Source organism: Gymnoscopelus microlampas, assembly GCF_963454915.1.
Source record: "Gymnoscopelus microlampas genome assembly, chromosome: 24".
In the NCBI taxonomy this organism is placed as follows: domain Eukaryota; kingdom Metazoa; phylum Chordata; class Actinopteri; order Myctophiformes; family Myctophidae; genus Gymnoscopelus; species Gymnoscopelus microlampas.
In genome coordinates, this window is record NC_139961.1 from 28,432,787 (window position 1) to 28,450,037 (window position 17,251).

The 17,251-nt window shown below is 40.6% G+C and overlaps 2 protein-coding genes across 2 annotated transcripts in view; one reads left to right on the forward strand and one right to left on the reverse strand.

Annotated features, from left to right (window-relative positions):
• The window catches only part of LOC311041132 (gamma-aminobutyric acid receptor subunit alpha-5-like), a gene marked incomplete at its 3' end in the record, with an annotated part of 52,802 nt that overhangs the window by 23,133 nt on the left and 12,418 nt on the right, over positions 1 to 17,251 (reverse strand). Inside the window, exon 4 of the mRNA XM_084051634.1 lies at positions 7,681 to 7,763. Coding sequence (XP_083907760.1) covers positions 7,681 to 7,763 — 83 coding nt within the window. The remainder of the gene's footprint in view (positions 1 to 7,680; positions 7,764 to 17,251) is intronic.
• LOC311041131 (gamma-aminobutyric acid receptor subunit beta-3-like) overlaps positions 1 to 17,251 on the forward strand; it is a gene marked incomplete at its 5' end in the record, with an annotated part of 110,586 nt that overhangs the window by 10,242 nt on the left and 83,093 nt on the right. The gene's annotated exons all lie outside the window — the stretch shown is intronic.

The window sequence follows — 17,251 nt, forward strand, 5'->3', positions numbered from 1 at the left end:
CAATAATTTGACACAATATATAGTATATATATTTATAATATATAGGCTATACAGTATATATATATTTGTATTAGCTACAAGCTTCCTATTCCATATAGCAATAGCAACGTAAACACAGTATTAAAAGGATGTGGAATGCTTTGATCGATCAATCAGAATTGAGTATATTCAAACAAAAGGCGCACACATAGCAACACAATAGCAAAAACACGAGAACAGAGTACAATACGATACAAAAACGGTGTCACAGATGACAATGGCTCCGTCCCTCAGCACATGGGTGGCCTTGGCAACAGAGGCTTTAATCCCAGAGAAGTATCTTGTTGCTTGGAGACAGTTCAGTGCGTTTCTGACCGCGCGTTTTGTCTTTGCTGCCCAGTTGCGTGACATTTAGATGAAAGGGAACAGTTGCTTTTTCATCACACCACAAGCTCTTTAACCCATTCAATCCGGGAACGCATCTGTGTCATTTCAGATTTCTTTGGCTATTCAAAAATAGCAGATATACAAGCTCATAGCGCGGCACCGAGTGCCACGCTATGAGCTTGTAGATCTGCTATTTTTTGAAAAATCACAACAATTTTGAGCAAATCTTTGAATATTGAAGTGAACACGTGTGACTCAAATCTTTGCTTCTGGGGGGGGTCCCTGGAACAAAATATTTTGAGATGGGGGTCCGCGACCAAATACACATAATTTTGGGTGGTCCTTGACGTGAAAAAGTTTGAGAACCACTGATATTATAGCAACATATGGTTTTCATAAAAACGGTTAGGATTTAGAAGACATTAGTGAATGCGTTCCCGGATTGAATGGGTTAAAATCAAGTTCAGTGTTTGCCATCTAATTGCGCAAACTCACTTTCTGATGTTATTTGGACATGCACGATGTGTGTGTGTGTTTGTGTGTGTGTGTGCATGCATTCCTGTGTCTGTGTTTGTACGTGTGTGTGTGTGTACGTACGTGTGTGTACGTGTGTGTACGTGTGTGTACGCGTGTGTGTGTGTGTGTGTGTGTGTGTGTGTGTGTGTGTGTGTGTGTGTGTGTGTGTGTGTGTGTGTGTGTGTGTGTGTGTGTGTGTGTGTGTGTGTAGTGTGTGTGTCTGGCAGTAGGCCAGTGTAAACCACACACTGTGTCGGGGTCAGAGGTGAGGTCCTGTCAGCGATAGCACGACACGCTCAGATTAACAGGGATGGTTTACTGTACATCACACTGTGATGATGACACATAGCAGAGCCCTTTGTCACACATCAGCTGTCACCATACAGGGCTTTGCAGAGTAGGCATTAGAATGCAGTATAGCTGAGGATAGGGGTGACGACAGTTCATCGAACGAATCAATTTAATCGAGTATGAAAAAAATATATAAAAATAAATACATAATAATTTGCTAAAATAGCCAGCTCATAGCGCGGTGCATTATCAGCTTAAACTAAAAGCCTAAACTAAAAAACTAAACTATTTTTGCATTTTTGCGGCTGAGTATAAAATGCCTGACAGCAAGTCCCCAGTTTCATTTCTTCTTTCATCTCTTCTCTCTCTCTCTCTCTCTCTCTCTCTCTCTCTCTCTCTCTCTCTCTCTCTCTCTCTCTCTCTCGCGCTCTCTCTCTCTCTCTCTCTCTCTCTCTCCCTCTCTCCCTTCCTCCCACCCCCCTCCAAAAAAAAAAAGAAAGAAGAAATAACAAAATACAAAAGACAGGGACTCTAGGGTTCAAGTGGTTAAAGTGACCTTCACTCAACAATAACAGAGCCCATGCCATGCACTCTCCTCCATTAGTCATGGAACAGACCGTGCCTATACGTCCTTGCAGTACAAACTGTACACCTCGTATACAAAAGTACTGTTCTCACAACACAGGCAGAGAACGTGTCACTGCTGGATGCTGGAGCCAGATGAACGGAGGAGAGCATATAATAGTAATTGAGAGGAGAAGAAAAGGAGACAAGGAAACACAAGAGGGGAGGTCTGAGTCACACATGCATTTGCAAGTGGCCCTGGTTGTAGCGGAACCGTATAGTGCACTCTGGTAAACTCGACTGCTCTGTGCTTCTTTATTCATTCATTTGGAATTCTCAGAACAAGACAACAGGAAACGGAGAAGGCCAAATGATTTATGTACCGGTTACAAACTCAGGCGTTAAAGAGCTGCATGAAGGGAAAGAAGTAACAGATGAAAAACAGCTTCTACTGTGAAACGTATAGTTTGCAAATTGCTGCCTCTACGCCAGTGGTTTTCAAAGTGGGGTACGGGGAAATCGAGGGGCCCTTGAGGGGGTTTCAGGGGGTCCGCTGCTAAATGTGTTAATATAGCATCACCATCAGGTTAACCACTTTAAACCTACACATAGGCTTTTTGAAAATAGACGATCTACAAGCTCACAACGTGTCTACTGTTGAGCTATAACAGATTCTTCGTTTGGGAAGATCAGATATTACCCTTTCAATTTCACGCAGTACCTCTGGTCAACCAGTAGTGTTTTTTCCATCCACGCGAGCAGACCAACTACAACCACGACAGTTGTGTTAGTTAGATTGCATTTACATGGGTTCAAACCTAGCTCTGGTCCATAGCATTACGTAGTTCTACGCTATGGACCAGAGCTATAGTTCAAACCCATCTGTATGTAACCTTTTATCCACAAAGTAAAAAAAAGTCATGGATTGCAGCTTTGAAATAAATTAACGGATATCAAATATTCATGGACAGCTAAAAAGATGTTCTATTCTGGTCGAAGCGAAAAGCATACAGGATGTAGTCGAGTCATTTGTAAACTTTGATGGCCAGTCTTACACGATCCAAATGGAAGACACTGCTTTGTATGGCAAGGGCTGCCGTGTCACTTGTTTCTGGATTGGGTATAACGTCTCAACTTAATCGATTAAGACATGTCATTTTAAGATTTATTTTCTAAGATTTTCATCTGCTATTTTTTAAACATCTTGACAATTTGTGTGGACTGTTAGGATTTAGAAAACATTTTTAGATATGTATTTGGCCGCGGACCCCATCTCAAAATGTCTTGTTCCAGGGACCCCCCAGAAGCTTGTATATATATATATATATATTGTATATCTGCTATTTTTGAATAGCTAAAGTATAAAATAATGTTTTAAGTGGTTACACAGATGCGTTCCTGATTTTAATGGGTTAATCACTTCCTTCCTCGATGGACACTTGTCACCTGGAGCTGAGAGGTTAACCACTTACGCCCTATTATGCTTTGTTAGTAGTGAAAATAGCAGATCTACAAGCTCAAAATGCGACACATTGGGAGCTTGGTGATCTGCTGTTTTCCCTATTTAATTTATTTTCTTGAAATTTGTTATAATGACATATATGCCCCAAAATAGGGACGCCGGATTGTGATTAAAGCGGGGGACCCAAATAGAGATTCTGTAGAGAAAAAAAAACAAAACAACACAACCAGGTGCTCACAGGAGAAAAGTTGTTAAAGAAAAGTATATAATATACTGGACAAATACAACAAAAAACAACTACACAACAATATATAAAATCTAAATATCGTCTCTGTCGGGTGGAAACCTCATAATGTCCAAAACTGTTACTTTTCAGGATTCAAATTCTAAAATAGCAAAAGTAGCTCGAAAAGTATCTAATAGGTGCTCCTGGATCAAACAGGATAAAGCATGGGAAAACAGAGGATCCTGGGTACTCAAAAATAAAATGTAGCTAATGATGAATAATTGTGCACCTGTTGTGCCTTATTTCAATAAAGGCTTTTCCATCCTTTTATCATTATGTGCCCGGATCCTCTGCTTTTTTGCGAAGGTTGGAATAAAGGATTAGAAGAGTGGGGCATATTAAGACCTAAACGATTTTTTGGCAGACAGGGAGGGTGCTGTACCTGGGCCAACAACACGGCAAAATGATTTTATTCTTTTATTATCACAGCGCCGTTCCATTACCGGCAAGAAAAACGACAAAATGACAAGGCTGCCAACTCTCGCGCAATGAACGTGACACGCACGCAAATGAAGCTCTTCACACACACTCTCTCGCCACACATCCTATTTCCGCCACACATTCCCCCTCAAAGACCCCCTCAGGGTTCCTTGAGGGGGTCTTGACGGACCCTTACAGGTCTTTAACTCTGAGAGTGTGTGTAGGATCCTTGAAATAAAAAAGAACCACTGGAATAGAATAGAATGGAAGATAATGTGTCAAGTCATGCATCGAGACATCCATTTAAAAGTTCCCAGTAGCTAATAGTATTTGAGCGACACAGTGAATGAAATTCAAATGAGCTTATCATTTCTGCAGTATCCTTTTTTATATATATTTTTTTATTTAGAGTAGTCAATTGCTTTTTACCCCTTTTTCTCCTCAATTTAGTCGTTATGCCAATTGAGTCCTCCCCACACACATCTCTGTGTTGTCACTGCTGTCGTATCCTACTGACTCACTTGCCAGTGAGGAGCCCCCACCGGGAGGACATAGAGCCTTCGTCCTACTCCTCCCGCCCAACACTCCCCACTGACAGGTACCGTCCCAGCCCGTAGGAGTACGTGCAATGACCAATATCACCCTCCTCCACCGCCCGGCCAATTGTGTCAGTGTAGACGCCCAGGCCCAGGTCCAAATGAGGGCGAGGTCAGAAGAATTAAAGAGGGATTTCATTATATGCAACTACTTAAGTGAAAGATTTGGGCGGGCCGGTGACCCGGAACCCTGGCAACTTTCCAACCGCTTTCTGCTCACACACACACACCCGCACACGCACACACAGGTCTCACCGTACTTAAAGTCGCTTCATTAGACAACGTTTTGCCAATAAGACACCTGCTTCCTACAGTAAGTAGATTAACAGCGTGATGTTAAGAGCTTCATCCCTTTTAGCCAAAGACGTTTTGCCCACACCCTCCCTATGCTTATACCGTCTGTGACTTTTTCCTGTGGGAGCAGGCTGTCTGTCCCATTAACCCATTCAACGCATCTCTGTCATTTTAGATTTCTTTGGCTATTCAAATCTGCTATTTTTGAAAAATCGTGAACATTTGTGCAATCTTGGATATATATATATATATATATATATATATTTTTTTTTTTAAACAAATATCTTTATTAGCTTCACAGTTTTGACATGAAAGCGAACACTTGTCAAATATTTTGTTCCAGGGACCCGCAGAAGCAAAGATTTGAGTTACAAATGTTGCCTTTAGCAGATTTTTCAGATCTACAAGCTCATAGCGCTGCATTCTGTGCCGCGATAAGAGCTTGTATATCTGCTATTTTTGAATAGCCAAAGAAATCTAAAATGACAGAGATGTGTTCCCGTATTGAATGGGTTAAGAGGTTATGTGTGTGGGGGGAAAACCCCCTTCAGAGTGATAGCTAGTCTAAGCCAACTGGTTTTCATATCAAGGACCAACCAAATTGAAATGTATTTGGCCCACGGACCCCCATCTGAACAATTTTGTGCCATTGGACCTTCCGGAAGAGAAGATTTATGTAATATTTGTCAAAATTATTCAATCAAAGTTTTTGAAAGTATCTACAAGCTCACAACTTGTGAACTTGTAGATATGCTGTTTCTGAACAGCTGAGGTGTAAAATAGGGTAAAGTGGTTGAACTGAGTATTACTTTAGCTAATTTAGCTCCAGAACGCCTGGAACCCCCTCAAGTACCCCTCGGGGGTCCCTGGACCCAACTTTGAGAACCACTGGTCTAAGCCATGGTTATTTATAATAGATCTACTTTCTTCTGAATCCGTTTTAATTCGGGTCTTGTTTATTCTGCTCTAACATTCTGCTCAAAGCCATTGCCCTCATAAAAGATATCACGTTATTAAAAATCATTAAGCCCATTTAACGGCCCCGCAATACATCTTCATAAAATGTTCACTTGGCTAATGTTACTAAGCAACAAATGCAATTCCGGGGCGATGAACAGGGAGTGGGGCTAATAGTGCTTGGCGACTAAATTGGATTACAAGAAGTTAAGGCTGAATTAGGTTCACGATTGTTGCGTATAGCCCATATACCCTTTCTCAGTTGGCAAAGGCAGACGGTATAAAGATCACCAGTATATCCTGATCAGCTCTGAAATACCTGGAAGGGAACACGTAAAGGAGTGACATTGTCACCGACTACATGTCACACGGAGCCCTTAACAAGTTGAGGATTGAGGTTGAGAATCTCATTAGTGTGTATAAGGGGGATGTTGCATTTAAAAAAGTGTATATCCTCCTATCAAGAACTTAATCTGTATATCATTACTGTCAAGTAGAAACCTCTCCATATTGTAAGCTTTTGTGTAAAAAAGGCATCCAACCACGTTTTGAGCTTGTTTTAATCCTGACATTTTCAAGGCTGTATAGGCACGTGCTACGGCAAGTGCTACAGGCTAAGGCAGTAGTTCTCAACCAGTGGTCCGGGGACCACCAGTGGTCCTTGAGGGGGTTCCAGGGTGGTCCCCAGCTAAATGATGGAGAGTTGGTAACCAAATGGGCCCTTATAGATCTTTAACTCTTGAGAGTGTAAAATGAAACCAAATGGACCCGTTTCATTTTACGCTCTCAAGAGTTAAATTCTTGCTAAACATCTGCATTACTTAATCAAAGAATTGTTATTTTGATCAACGTTTGCTTGTTGTCTCTCCTATGGTACCAACATCAATACAGCATGGAATTGTGGACAAATCGTATCCAACGATAACAAAATATTCTAAGTCTTGGGTCTGAGAGTCTAAATCTCATCAAATCGTGAATATGAGGCTTAAATGCCGAATAAATAATGGACCTTGATATGAAAACCACTGGGCCCAGGTGCAGTCTGAAGAGGTGAGTCTGAAGATTACGGCGGAAGATTGGGAGTGAGTCTGCAGTTCTAACTGCAATGCGTTTAAAATCCTTTACAGATCGTCAATAAAGTATTAAATCAATCAATCAAAGTGCTCCCTCTCCAATGAGGCTAAACAACTTATATAGATGCAATACTTTGGGAAAGCAATATGTTTTACAAAGCAATATCTTGCATGTTAAATTTAAATGCTGCAATCTTGGACTCAATTTAATTTTCTTTAATTATTGATAATTGCAATCTTACCCGACAAATTACTCAATGGAAGAGTAGGGAGACCAACTGCAACCACTGCAGATGTGATAGGTGCTAATTCTTAATTGTGTTAAATCTTGTTACGATTTAAAGAAGTTAAGGCTGATCAGCTCAGAATAGCGGGAAGGGAACACGTTAAGGAGTGGCTACTGTCACAGGGAGTCCTTGACAAGCCCTTGACCTCTTGAGGTTGAGGGTCTCATTAGTGTGTATAAGGGGGAAGTTGCATTCAAAAAAGTATATTTCCACAGTGTATAAACCTCCTATCATGAACTTAATCTGTATATCGTTACTGTCGGGCAGAAACCTCTTATCTCCATATTGTACGTTTTTGTGTAAAAAAAAGTATCCAGGCGCGTTTCGAACTTGTTGATCTGTAGCAGTTGGGTGTTAAGTTTTGCTCATTCATTTCCCACAGTTCTTTGACTGGCAGTCCATGAGAGTAAACTGGCAACCTCATGTTAACGAGCACACTATCTGTTGCCATACCGTACAAATGATGTCTCAATAAATGAAAAGCAAAGTGCACCAACCAATATAATAACAGTCATTGATAAAAGCAGCACGTATAACGACACAGGAACATTTGCTGTGTATTACTCACAGCTGCCGAACTTGAGAGGGCAGGCGTGGGCGTCCATGGGGAAATCTTCCAGCTGCATGGGACATTCCGCTGCTATGGTCAACCTAAAGAAATGCACACAGAAAAACACCATCACTGCATGGTAAAATATCATTGTAAAGACACAATAAAGCATCTTCTTTCGTGTATGAAAAGGTAAATGAAGCTCACTGCCAGTCGTCGACTAAAACGATGACAAAACATGTTTGTCTACTACCTTTTTTTCACTGACGAAAACTAAATAAAAACAAAATAAAAACTAAGCTATGATGACTAAAGCTGAGACTAAATATATTGACAATTTTGTCAACAAATAAAAACTAGACTAAAATGTTAGTGAGGGACTAGTGGAGAAGAGATCCAGTAGAACTAAAAGACAACAAGCTCACAACGCATCGCGCTGCGACGCGTTGTGAGTTTGTAGATTGGCTAATACAGTAAAACATTTCAGATGACTAAAATATGACTAAAAACTAAATTCATTTCAAAAGACTATTACTAACACTGGATCAAAATTTGCTGTCAAAATCAACACTACTCACTGCGTGGCATTTCAATAAGATGCAGACCAGCTATTATAGCCGTCAAAATGTTGTTATTTTGTTATTAAGGGTCAAGATATGGACAAACTGATCTATTAACCTATTGCTTATCCACAATGAGGTTAATACAGTAGCTTGAGAAGGTGAAGATCTTGTTAGTGCAGTAATGTCTGATTGGGAGTTGCTCCTTGCAGCTGCTTCTGGGATCTGTTACTATGACTACTGCCAGTGCACAGTAAGGCTATTATAGTTTAGCATTTTTGTTTTCAATTTAAGTTGAAGCGGGTTTGTTAATATTACATTTTTTTAGGCTTAGCTTTAGTTTAGTTTTCATTCGTTTTTGTGGGTTTTTTTTTGTAATATTTGTCAGGGCTGAGATTCAAAAAGTTCGGAAAATAAATAGTAAAAATAGCTGATATACAAGCTCACATCGCATCGCTTCACAACATATTGTGAGCAGATAAATGTGCTATTTTCACTCTTTTTAAAGATTTCTGAAAATGTTTGAAAATATTTGGCTTAAAGGTAGGGTAAGTGATTTGCTTTGGTTAAAATAAGTGTTAAATAGCTCTATATTCTGATAGTACTCATTGCTATAGAGTGTTTGTTCAGTATTAGGAGTCTCCTTGTCTCTCCACCTCTTTATTAAACAGAAAATGCATTTTCGTTTCATTTTCAGTTTCATTTCCAATTTTATCCAACCAGGACAGAGAACTCAATCAGGATACAGATTAAACAAGTGAAATTGGAAGTGATGACACTAAGAAATTAGCTGACAAAATTGGAACTGGAACACTATACAAATTAAGCTTAAAAATGGGTACTTTCCCCTGATTGGCTGAGATTTTGACACCTACAGAAAAATCTATTTTCTGTTTATTAAAGAGCTGGAGGGACATCTGTTACTGAAAAAACACTCTATAGCAATGATTACTATCAGAATATAGTATTTTAACCTTTTAACAAAATACTTTTTGTTTTAACCAAAAAATATCACTTACCCTACCTTTAATTATGTTTGAAATATTGCCAAAGACTACATTTTCTCTAGGATTTTAGTTAGTTTTATAAACACAATACAGTTAGTTAAAAACATTTTGTAAACCCTAGCTTCTATTTTTATTTCAGTTGACCAACATGTTTTTATTTAGTAAGCTTTAGGTATATATGATAACCATGAGTGGGAGTTGTATCTTTAAAATCCTACTCCTGGGACTAGTTACTATGACTACTGCCCAGCAACTCAGTCATTCACAATATGGTAATGTACTGTTCATTACATGCTTGCAAGCAAGAAAGGAACAGTTGATTGCCTGTATATAATCTCCATCTACTACCATTTATACAGACTTCTGTGTCTCTGTGCCTTTCTGATGCTTCATGCACTTTAACCCATTAAGACCTGAGGCCGATTCTACAAATGCCTTCTAAATTAGTAGTTCTCAAACTTTTTTGTGCCAAGGACCCCCAAATTCATATATATTTGGCCGCGGACCCCCATCTGAAAGTGTTTTGTGCCAGGGACCCCCAGAAGAGAAGATTTGGGTTAAAGAATTCCAAATTATTCAACATTTTTCAAACACTTTCAAGATGTTCCAAAACATGTTGAAAAATAGCAGATGTGAGCTTGTACATCTGCTATTCTTGAGACACTGTTCTAAACCGCTGTTCTAAATGCAATAGTTTTCTGAAAAACGTATGTTGATAAATACAGCTTTCCTGGTTTTAATGGGTTCATTAAATATTCACTGGCGGGGGGGGGGGGGGGGGGTGCATTGGAGGAGCTTCCTTCCATCCTGGTGTTATATTGTTAATGTTTTCTGGGCCTGCTTGGCAGCCCTCTTACCCACTGTTTTATGTGATATAAATCATCCTCTGCTCGGCGCAGGGCAGAGAATAATCTGCCTCTGTACAGGCCTTGTCAGTGGAATTGTGTGTTGCTAGGGAACACCGTGTGGCCCCGGGTTTATTTCCTGTCAGCTATTGACATTAGCAAACACTGCAACAGGAAATAAAACCTGTACAAAAAAATGTTTATGTCATCAAATGTGAGAAGTTATATATATCCACAATGGTACCTATAGTGAACATATACAGCACAGCACTGTAGGCTATAGATACTTGTCCCTGGTGTATGCATTTTCCCCCCACATAAATATGTTATACATTATTATTATTCATAACAGTATAGTGTCCCTAGCATACAGTACATCTGCTATCTCATTTATGTAAGCGCTAGTACATTGGCCAGGGAATACAGTGTTGTTGTGATCTTAATGTCTGGTCATTTGCAAAAACACTTCCCTCATCCAGCAAGGGATATTAGTAGCGTCATAGTGACCACACTGACACCTTGTGGACAAAACATCACAGTGCCAGTGTTTTTTTCTCCTCCCTGGATACCCAGTGCAGTTCCTTTGACTGGGTATGAGTCTCCTGTGTTATTCTAGACCAGTGGTCCCTCAAAATGGGGGTCCAGCCAGTCCAGGGACCCTCAGGGTTCTTTGAGGGGGGTTCCAAATAGACCCTTGCAGGTCTGTAACTCTGAGAGTTATGGACAGTGGAGTAAAAGTACAATATTTGCCTCTGAGATGTAGTGGAGTAGAAGTAAATGTACAGAAGATTGGAAATACTCCGGTAAAGTAAAAATACCTCAAAATTGTACTTAAGTACAGTACTTGAGTAAATGTACTTAGTTACTTTACACTACTGGTTATGGAACCACCTGTTCTAGACACTCTGTAGGTGTTCTCACGAATAGGGGAGACGGGTGAGAGCCGTACCAAGCCATACCACGCTCAAAAGACAACTTATTGTTACCCCCAATCATTTGCAAGAAATGCTAAAGTATTGGCCAAAAATGTGTCAAATCCAAATGGATTCTACTTACTGCATCGCATGTACGGTATGCATCTACTTACTGAATGTTATATATATCATGTATAGCATTGGTTCTCAAAGTGGGGTCCGGGGACCCCCAGGGGTACTTGAGGGGGTTCCAGGGGGTCCCCAGCTAAATGATGGAAAGGAACCAAATAGACCCTTATGGGTCTGTAACTCTGAGAGTGTACAAATGTACACTCTCAGAGTTAAATTAGCATTGATTTTACAATATGAATTGGGGTCCCAGAGATAGAAATGCCATTAAATGGGGTCCGTAGCATAATGCATGTCAAACATTTTAACTTGAAATTAAAATGGTTGAGAATCACTGCTAGAGAGCCGTAAAAATCTTCTCTTATGGGGGTCCCTGGCTTATCTTTTCAAATGGGGGTCCGCGGGCTAATATGTGTCAATGTGGGGGTCCTTGACATGAAAAAGTTTGAGAACCACTGATGTATAGAATCCATTTAGAAAATATTCTAAACCAGCCAATAAGCTCCATCTAGTGGGGGTAAAAGGAGGTACTGTAGAGCAGCTTTCCAAGAAGGCAGGTTGATGCCTTGCATGGTTGTCTCTGACCTCCATGTGTGAAGAATGGTGCATATTGTTAAAGCGCTTTGTATAAACGTCAGTCAAGGACCCCCAAATTGAAAGGTTTTGTGCCAGGGACAACTACTGTATAACATAATATCTGCTATTTTTTAATAGCAGATGTACAAGCACGCAGCAGGACACGCACTGTGAGCTTGTAGATCTGCTATTTTTGAATAGCCAACATATTACTGGATGAAAGTGGTTAAAATGTTTGTGATGCTACATTAACTACTTTTGCTGGGGACCCCCTGAAACCTTAACCCCCCCAAAAAAGACCCCCTGGGGGTCCCCGGACCCCATTTTGAGAACCAATGGTATAAACGGTGCTATAAAAGAAATATTATAGCACTTTTTATACCATTGGTTTAATGGTTACATTTAATGTAGATCAGTGGTTCTCAAAATGGGTTCCGGCGGGGAACCCCCTCGGGCTCCTTGATGGTGGTTCCAGGAGGTCCCCAGCAATATCAGTTAGTTATTATTACACGGCTTGGTTGAATGCTTGATTCTGATTGGTCAATCGCTGAATTCAGCTGTGTGTTATTTCTGGATAATGAGCGATGAGCTCAATAACAGACCGCTGTCTAATCAAAGGCTCAGAGCACCTGCTGCGCTGCTTGATTTTGTGCCATATCCAACATGACAGCCAAGTAAACAAACACACCATGTCATTTACAACTAAACATTGCTCTCAAGAATGTCTTTGAAAACATTTGAATTCTATTCTATCTGATCAACACTTTCCTGTTTTCCGAGGCAACCGTGTCCGCCCAGCGCAACACGTATGGAATACTTTCATTGCCGTAAAGCAAGGAAATAATTTGTTTTGTTGTTACTTTGGGTCAATTTATTAATTAATTTATTAAGTACCTCCGCTACGCGTCAGTGCCTGATCACCCTGTCGGGATTTATTTATCAATAATGATCGGCTACCCATCAATTATCCCTTGCATATAGCGTCAAAATGTATTTAACCACTAAAACCCTATTATGTAGGCCTACTTCCGTTATTGTTTTTTAAAAACTTGAAAGAAATTGACAGTCTTGTATGGGGGGTGGGCCCCGGCACAAAATATTCTCAGTTGGGGGTCCGTGGCCAAACACATTATTATTCGAGAACCACTGCTATATAGTAATGTAGATCGTTAATAGAAATGCAGATCTCTCAGTCTAGTACAGCCTGTCCAAAGCCTTCACAGCATGAACGACATCACAGCACAGAGCACACCAGCTGAATGTAGCCAGCCATATACGTACATGGTGCTCAGCACTGCAGGCAGTGCTAACTAAGTACTCAAGTACTCAAGTACTGTACTTAAGTACAATTTTGAGGCATTTTGACTTTACTGGAGTATTTCCAATTTTCAGTACTTTCGCTTCTACTCCACTACATCTCGGATCCAAACATTGTACTTTTACTCCACTACATATATTTCAAAACTACTTACAGGCTTAGCTAGGCTACTTTGTAGATATTTTTACCAAACATACAGTAACCACTTCAGCCCTATACACTTTGCAGGGCATTTGAAAATAGCCGACATCGCGACGCATTGTGCGCTTGCAGATCTGCTATTTTCAAACGTTTTTTATACATTTGAAAACTTAAAATGGGACATTCTGTATAAAGAGTACTTTTACTTTTGGTACTTTAAGTACATTTTGATAGCAATACTTTCGTACTTTTCCTCAAGTAAATTTTCAATTCCAGACTTTTACGTAACAGAGTATTTCTATACATTGCCGTATTGATACTTTTTACAAAAAGTAAAAGAAATGGAGTACTTTTTTCCCACCACTGACTGCAGGCAGTGAACAGCACGGTCCAACGCTGTGCTGCTGCATGCTGCTCCTCTGTGCAGTGTGTGTGTGTGTGTGTGTGTGTGTGTGTGTGTGTGTGTGTGTGTGTGTGTGTGTGTGTGTGTGTGTGTGTGTGTGTGTGCACTGAACCTGCACAACCCCACAGGAGGGTGACTCACTGGGGGAAACAACTCCTCTTACAACCAGCAACACAGTATCACTTAACCCGTTCAATACAGGTTTTCTGAAAACCGTATGTTTGCTATAATAATAATAATATCAGTGGTTCTCAAACTTTTTCCATGTGAAAGGACCCACAAAATGATACGTATTTGGCCGCCGACCCCCATCTGAAAATATTGTGTTCCAGGGTCCCCCAGAAGCAAAGATTTGAGTTACAAATATTCGCTTTAAAGATATATATATTCAAAGATTTACACACATTTTCATGATTTTTCTAAAATAGCTGATCTACAAGCTTGTATATCTGCTATTTTTGAATAGCCAAAGAAATCTAAAATGACACAGATGTGTTCCCGGTCTTAATGGGTTAAAATAAAAATCAGTGGTGGCGGTGGAGGTGGTGCTCAGATTTAAGTAGCCTTTCCACAAGAACAATTTGTATCTCCATATTCTAACTTTCAGTTTTTTGCAAATTAACACCCTACTTGATCATATACTACAGCGTCACACAAACGTATCAAGAGTTGCAGATCTGTAAAGCTCGAAAGCTGCACGAAGCGACGTGTTTCGAGCTTGTGGATCTGCCATTTTTGATCTTGAAAAGTAACATTTTTGGATGTATGAGATTTCCAGCCGACAGAGATGATATACTAATAGACTCATGAGCCTATGCGCTACACATTTTCAATGGATAGTATTTCTGCATTCATTAAGTCACTGTCCTATTCTGAAGAAAACCTGGAGACATGGCAATAGGCTCTATGCACGGCAGCCATTTTGGAAAGACACTGGGCCCCTTCCTTACTTCCTTCACAGGTCTTACCAATTATACTAACTACTAGACCATACCCGTCGGGGGATATGAGCACCCAAAGTATATGCAGTTTGGGTTATGCGCTGTGCATAAAAGTGACTATAGTACTTGGTACCTGCAACAGTTCCAACACACACGCACAGTGTCACGGTCCGCTCGTTTCACGGATGGTCCGCTTGTTTCACGGATGTGGCAACACCGGCTCTTGTTTCACGCACATGATTTGGCAATCCGGGAGCCAGCGAACACAAAAACGCTAATAAACAGCTGACATTTGGGGAAAGCGGAAAAACAGGCTTCGGTGTTCCGTGCACATGGTACATGGATGCACAGAGCTTTGTAGAATTATAGGATGATGATATTGGATAGGAATCGGATGATTAAAGCTCTGTTCTATTTTGTGTAGCAAAGTGGTTCTTAAACGTTTTAATTTCAAGTGCCCCTATAACTCTGAGAGTGTACACTCTCAAGAGTTACACACCCTGTAAGGAACCATTTGGAACCCCCTCAAGGAACCATGAGGGTACCTAGACCACACTTTGATACCCACTGGTGTAGCAGAGTGTTTCCAGTGAGCCAACATGCACAATATCAGCACCTTGACTCTGTTTGACCAGAATGGAACATGAGCCTTAATTAGTATAATTGGTAACACCTGTAGTAAGTAAGCAAGAAATAGGTCTAATTTCTTTCCAATATGGCTGCTGTGCATAGAGCCTATTATCAATGCAGGATTGTCCAGGTCTATTCACTGTATTCTGGCTGCATGCAGGCATCAATACAGCATGGTCCAGTAAAAGAAGAAATCGTATAGTGTCTTCTTGCTGTATACAGGCATCAATGCAGCAATGCAGCAATGCAGCATGGTCCAAGTCAATAATTGGGTCTTATCAGTGCAGTCAGTTGATGCTTTCATTGCACATTACATGAACAAATAATATAATAATATATAAATAAATGTTATATCCCCCCCAAGGACATGGTCAATTGGCTTGCCAATTAAGGATACATTGTGTCCATATATGGACACACTGACAACCAAGAAGAAGGCCTAGAATAGAGCTCTGGCGGTCTTCGGTCAACAAATAGGGTTTAATGTCCCATAAAGCAAATGCTCAACCTCAGTGGTTCTAAAAAAAAAAAGTGGGGTCCAGTAACGCTCAGGGTTCCTTGGGGGGGTTCCAAATAGACCCTTTACAGGTCTGCAACTCTGAGAGCGTACAAATGGAACCAAATTGGACCCTGTTCCATTTGAACGCTCTCAAGATTTATGGGGGTCGTTGAATGGAAAAAGTTCCACTGCTGCTCAAGCTGAAGACATCAATTGTACGATGAAGCATGTGTTTGTTTTCTTCCGGAGAGCAAAATAGCATTCAACTGCGACACTGCAGCAGATGTGCTAAAAATCCCCTCGTGTGCCACATTGTTTATGCTCCAAATCCGCCTCATGTGACTCCTCAACACTCTGCCAATGATATAATAGAAAACGAATGAAGCGGAAAGAAAAGGGGAAACCGAGTGTCCCTCTGCCCCTCGGGAAGAGTCTTTTTGGAGAGAGAGAGGGGCTCAGGTTGCTTTCCACATCGGTGCGTGATTATCCAATTGTATTACCTTGCTTATTGTGGCTGAATCAGTCAAGTGATTTTATGACAGGGTTGATAATCTTCTTTGGAGATGGAAATCAAGAGCATTGACACATGGATAATGTATTGATCCCAAAGGAAATTGCAGTGTTCACTGGTCAGGTACCTCACAGTGCGCAGAATCAAAGGAAAGGCGAGCTAATTATGCAACAATGCAAAATGCATTATACCCATTAAGACATGAGCCGCATGAGCCGCTTCTAAAAATGCCTTCTAAAATCAGTAGTTCTCCACACTTTCAAGAAGTCGACGCACCTGTAGAACAGTGGTTCTCAGAAGTCAAGGACCCCCAAATTGATATGCATTTGGCTGCGGTCCCCATCTGAAAATGTTTTGTGCCAGGGACCGCCATAAGAGAAGATTTATGTTAAAAAAATTAAAAAAACATTCACAGCGCGGCATGAAGTGACACGCTGTGCGCTTGTAGATCTGCTGTTTTTGAATAGCCAACAGAAAAATAATAAATGACACAGATGCTTCAACGTTTTTTTTTTACATAACTGAATATTATCAGATTCATGAATTGTTGTATGCACATAGGCTAGGAATAATAAAATCTAAATGCACATGTAATAACACATCATATCATATCGTATGCAGAGCGATCTATATGATCATATGGACAAATTTGAACAAATACTTGGCTGCTGGCAATCACTGCAATGTTCCAATTACTCATGTGTCCTTGTACACTTGACACTTAAGGCAAATTTATATTTTGCCGCATGGCTGCTCGGCAGAAATAACCGATTTGTTATGTTTTTGCCGAGCAACACGGTCATTCAGCAAAGTATAAATTGCCATTAGGCTTGTATGAATTGGGGGGGGGAGAGGGGAGGGGGGGTGGGGGGGGGGGGGGATTTAATCTAATTTTGTTCATAATACAAGATTGTCAATTGTGCAGCATAATACGCTCAATAGGGCTACTATGGTTAGAAGGCCACCAGTGTCATTCAAATCCTAGAGCCCAGACAGCGCTATCAATGTAATATGCGGGTCGTTTGGCCCCCGAATGGGAAACAGCGAACCCAAGCTGAGCGCGATGATAACGGAACAAGAATCCCCTCTGCTGAGAGTTGCAGCGAGGCTGATAA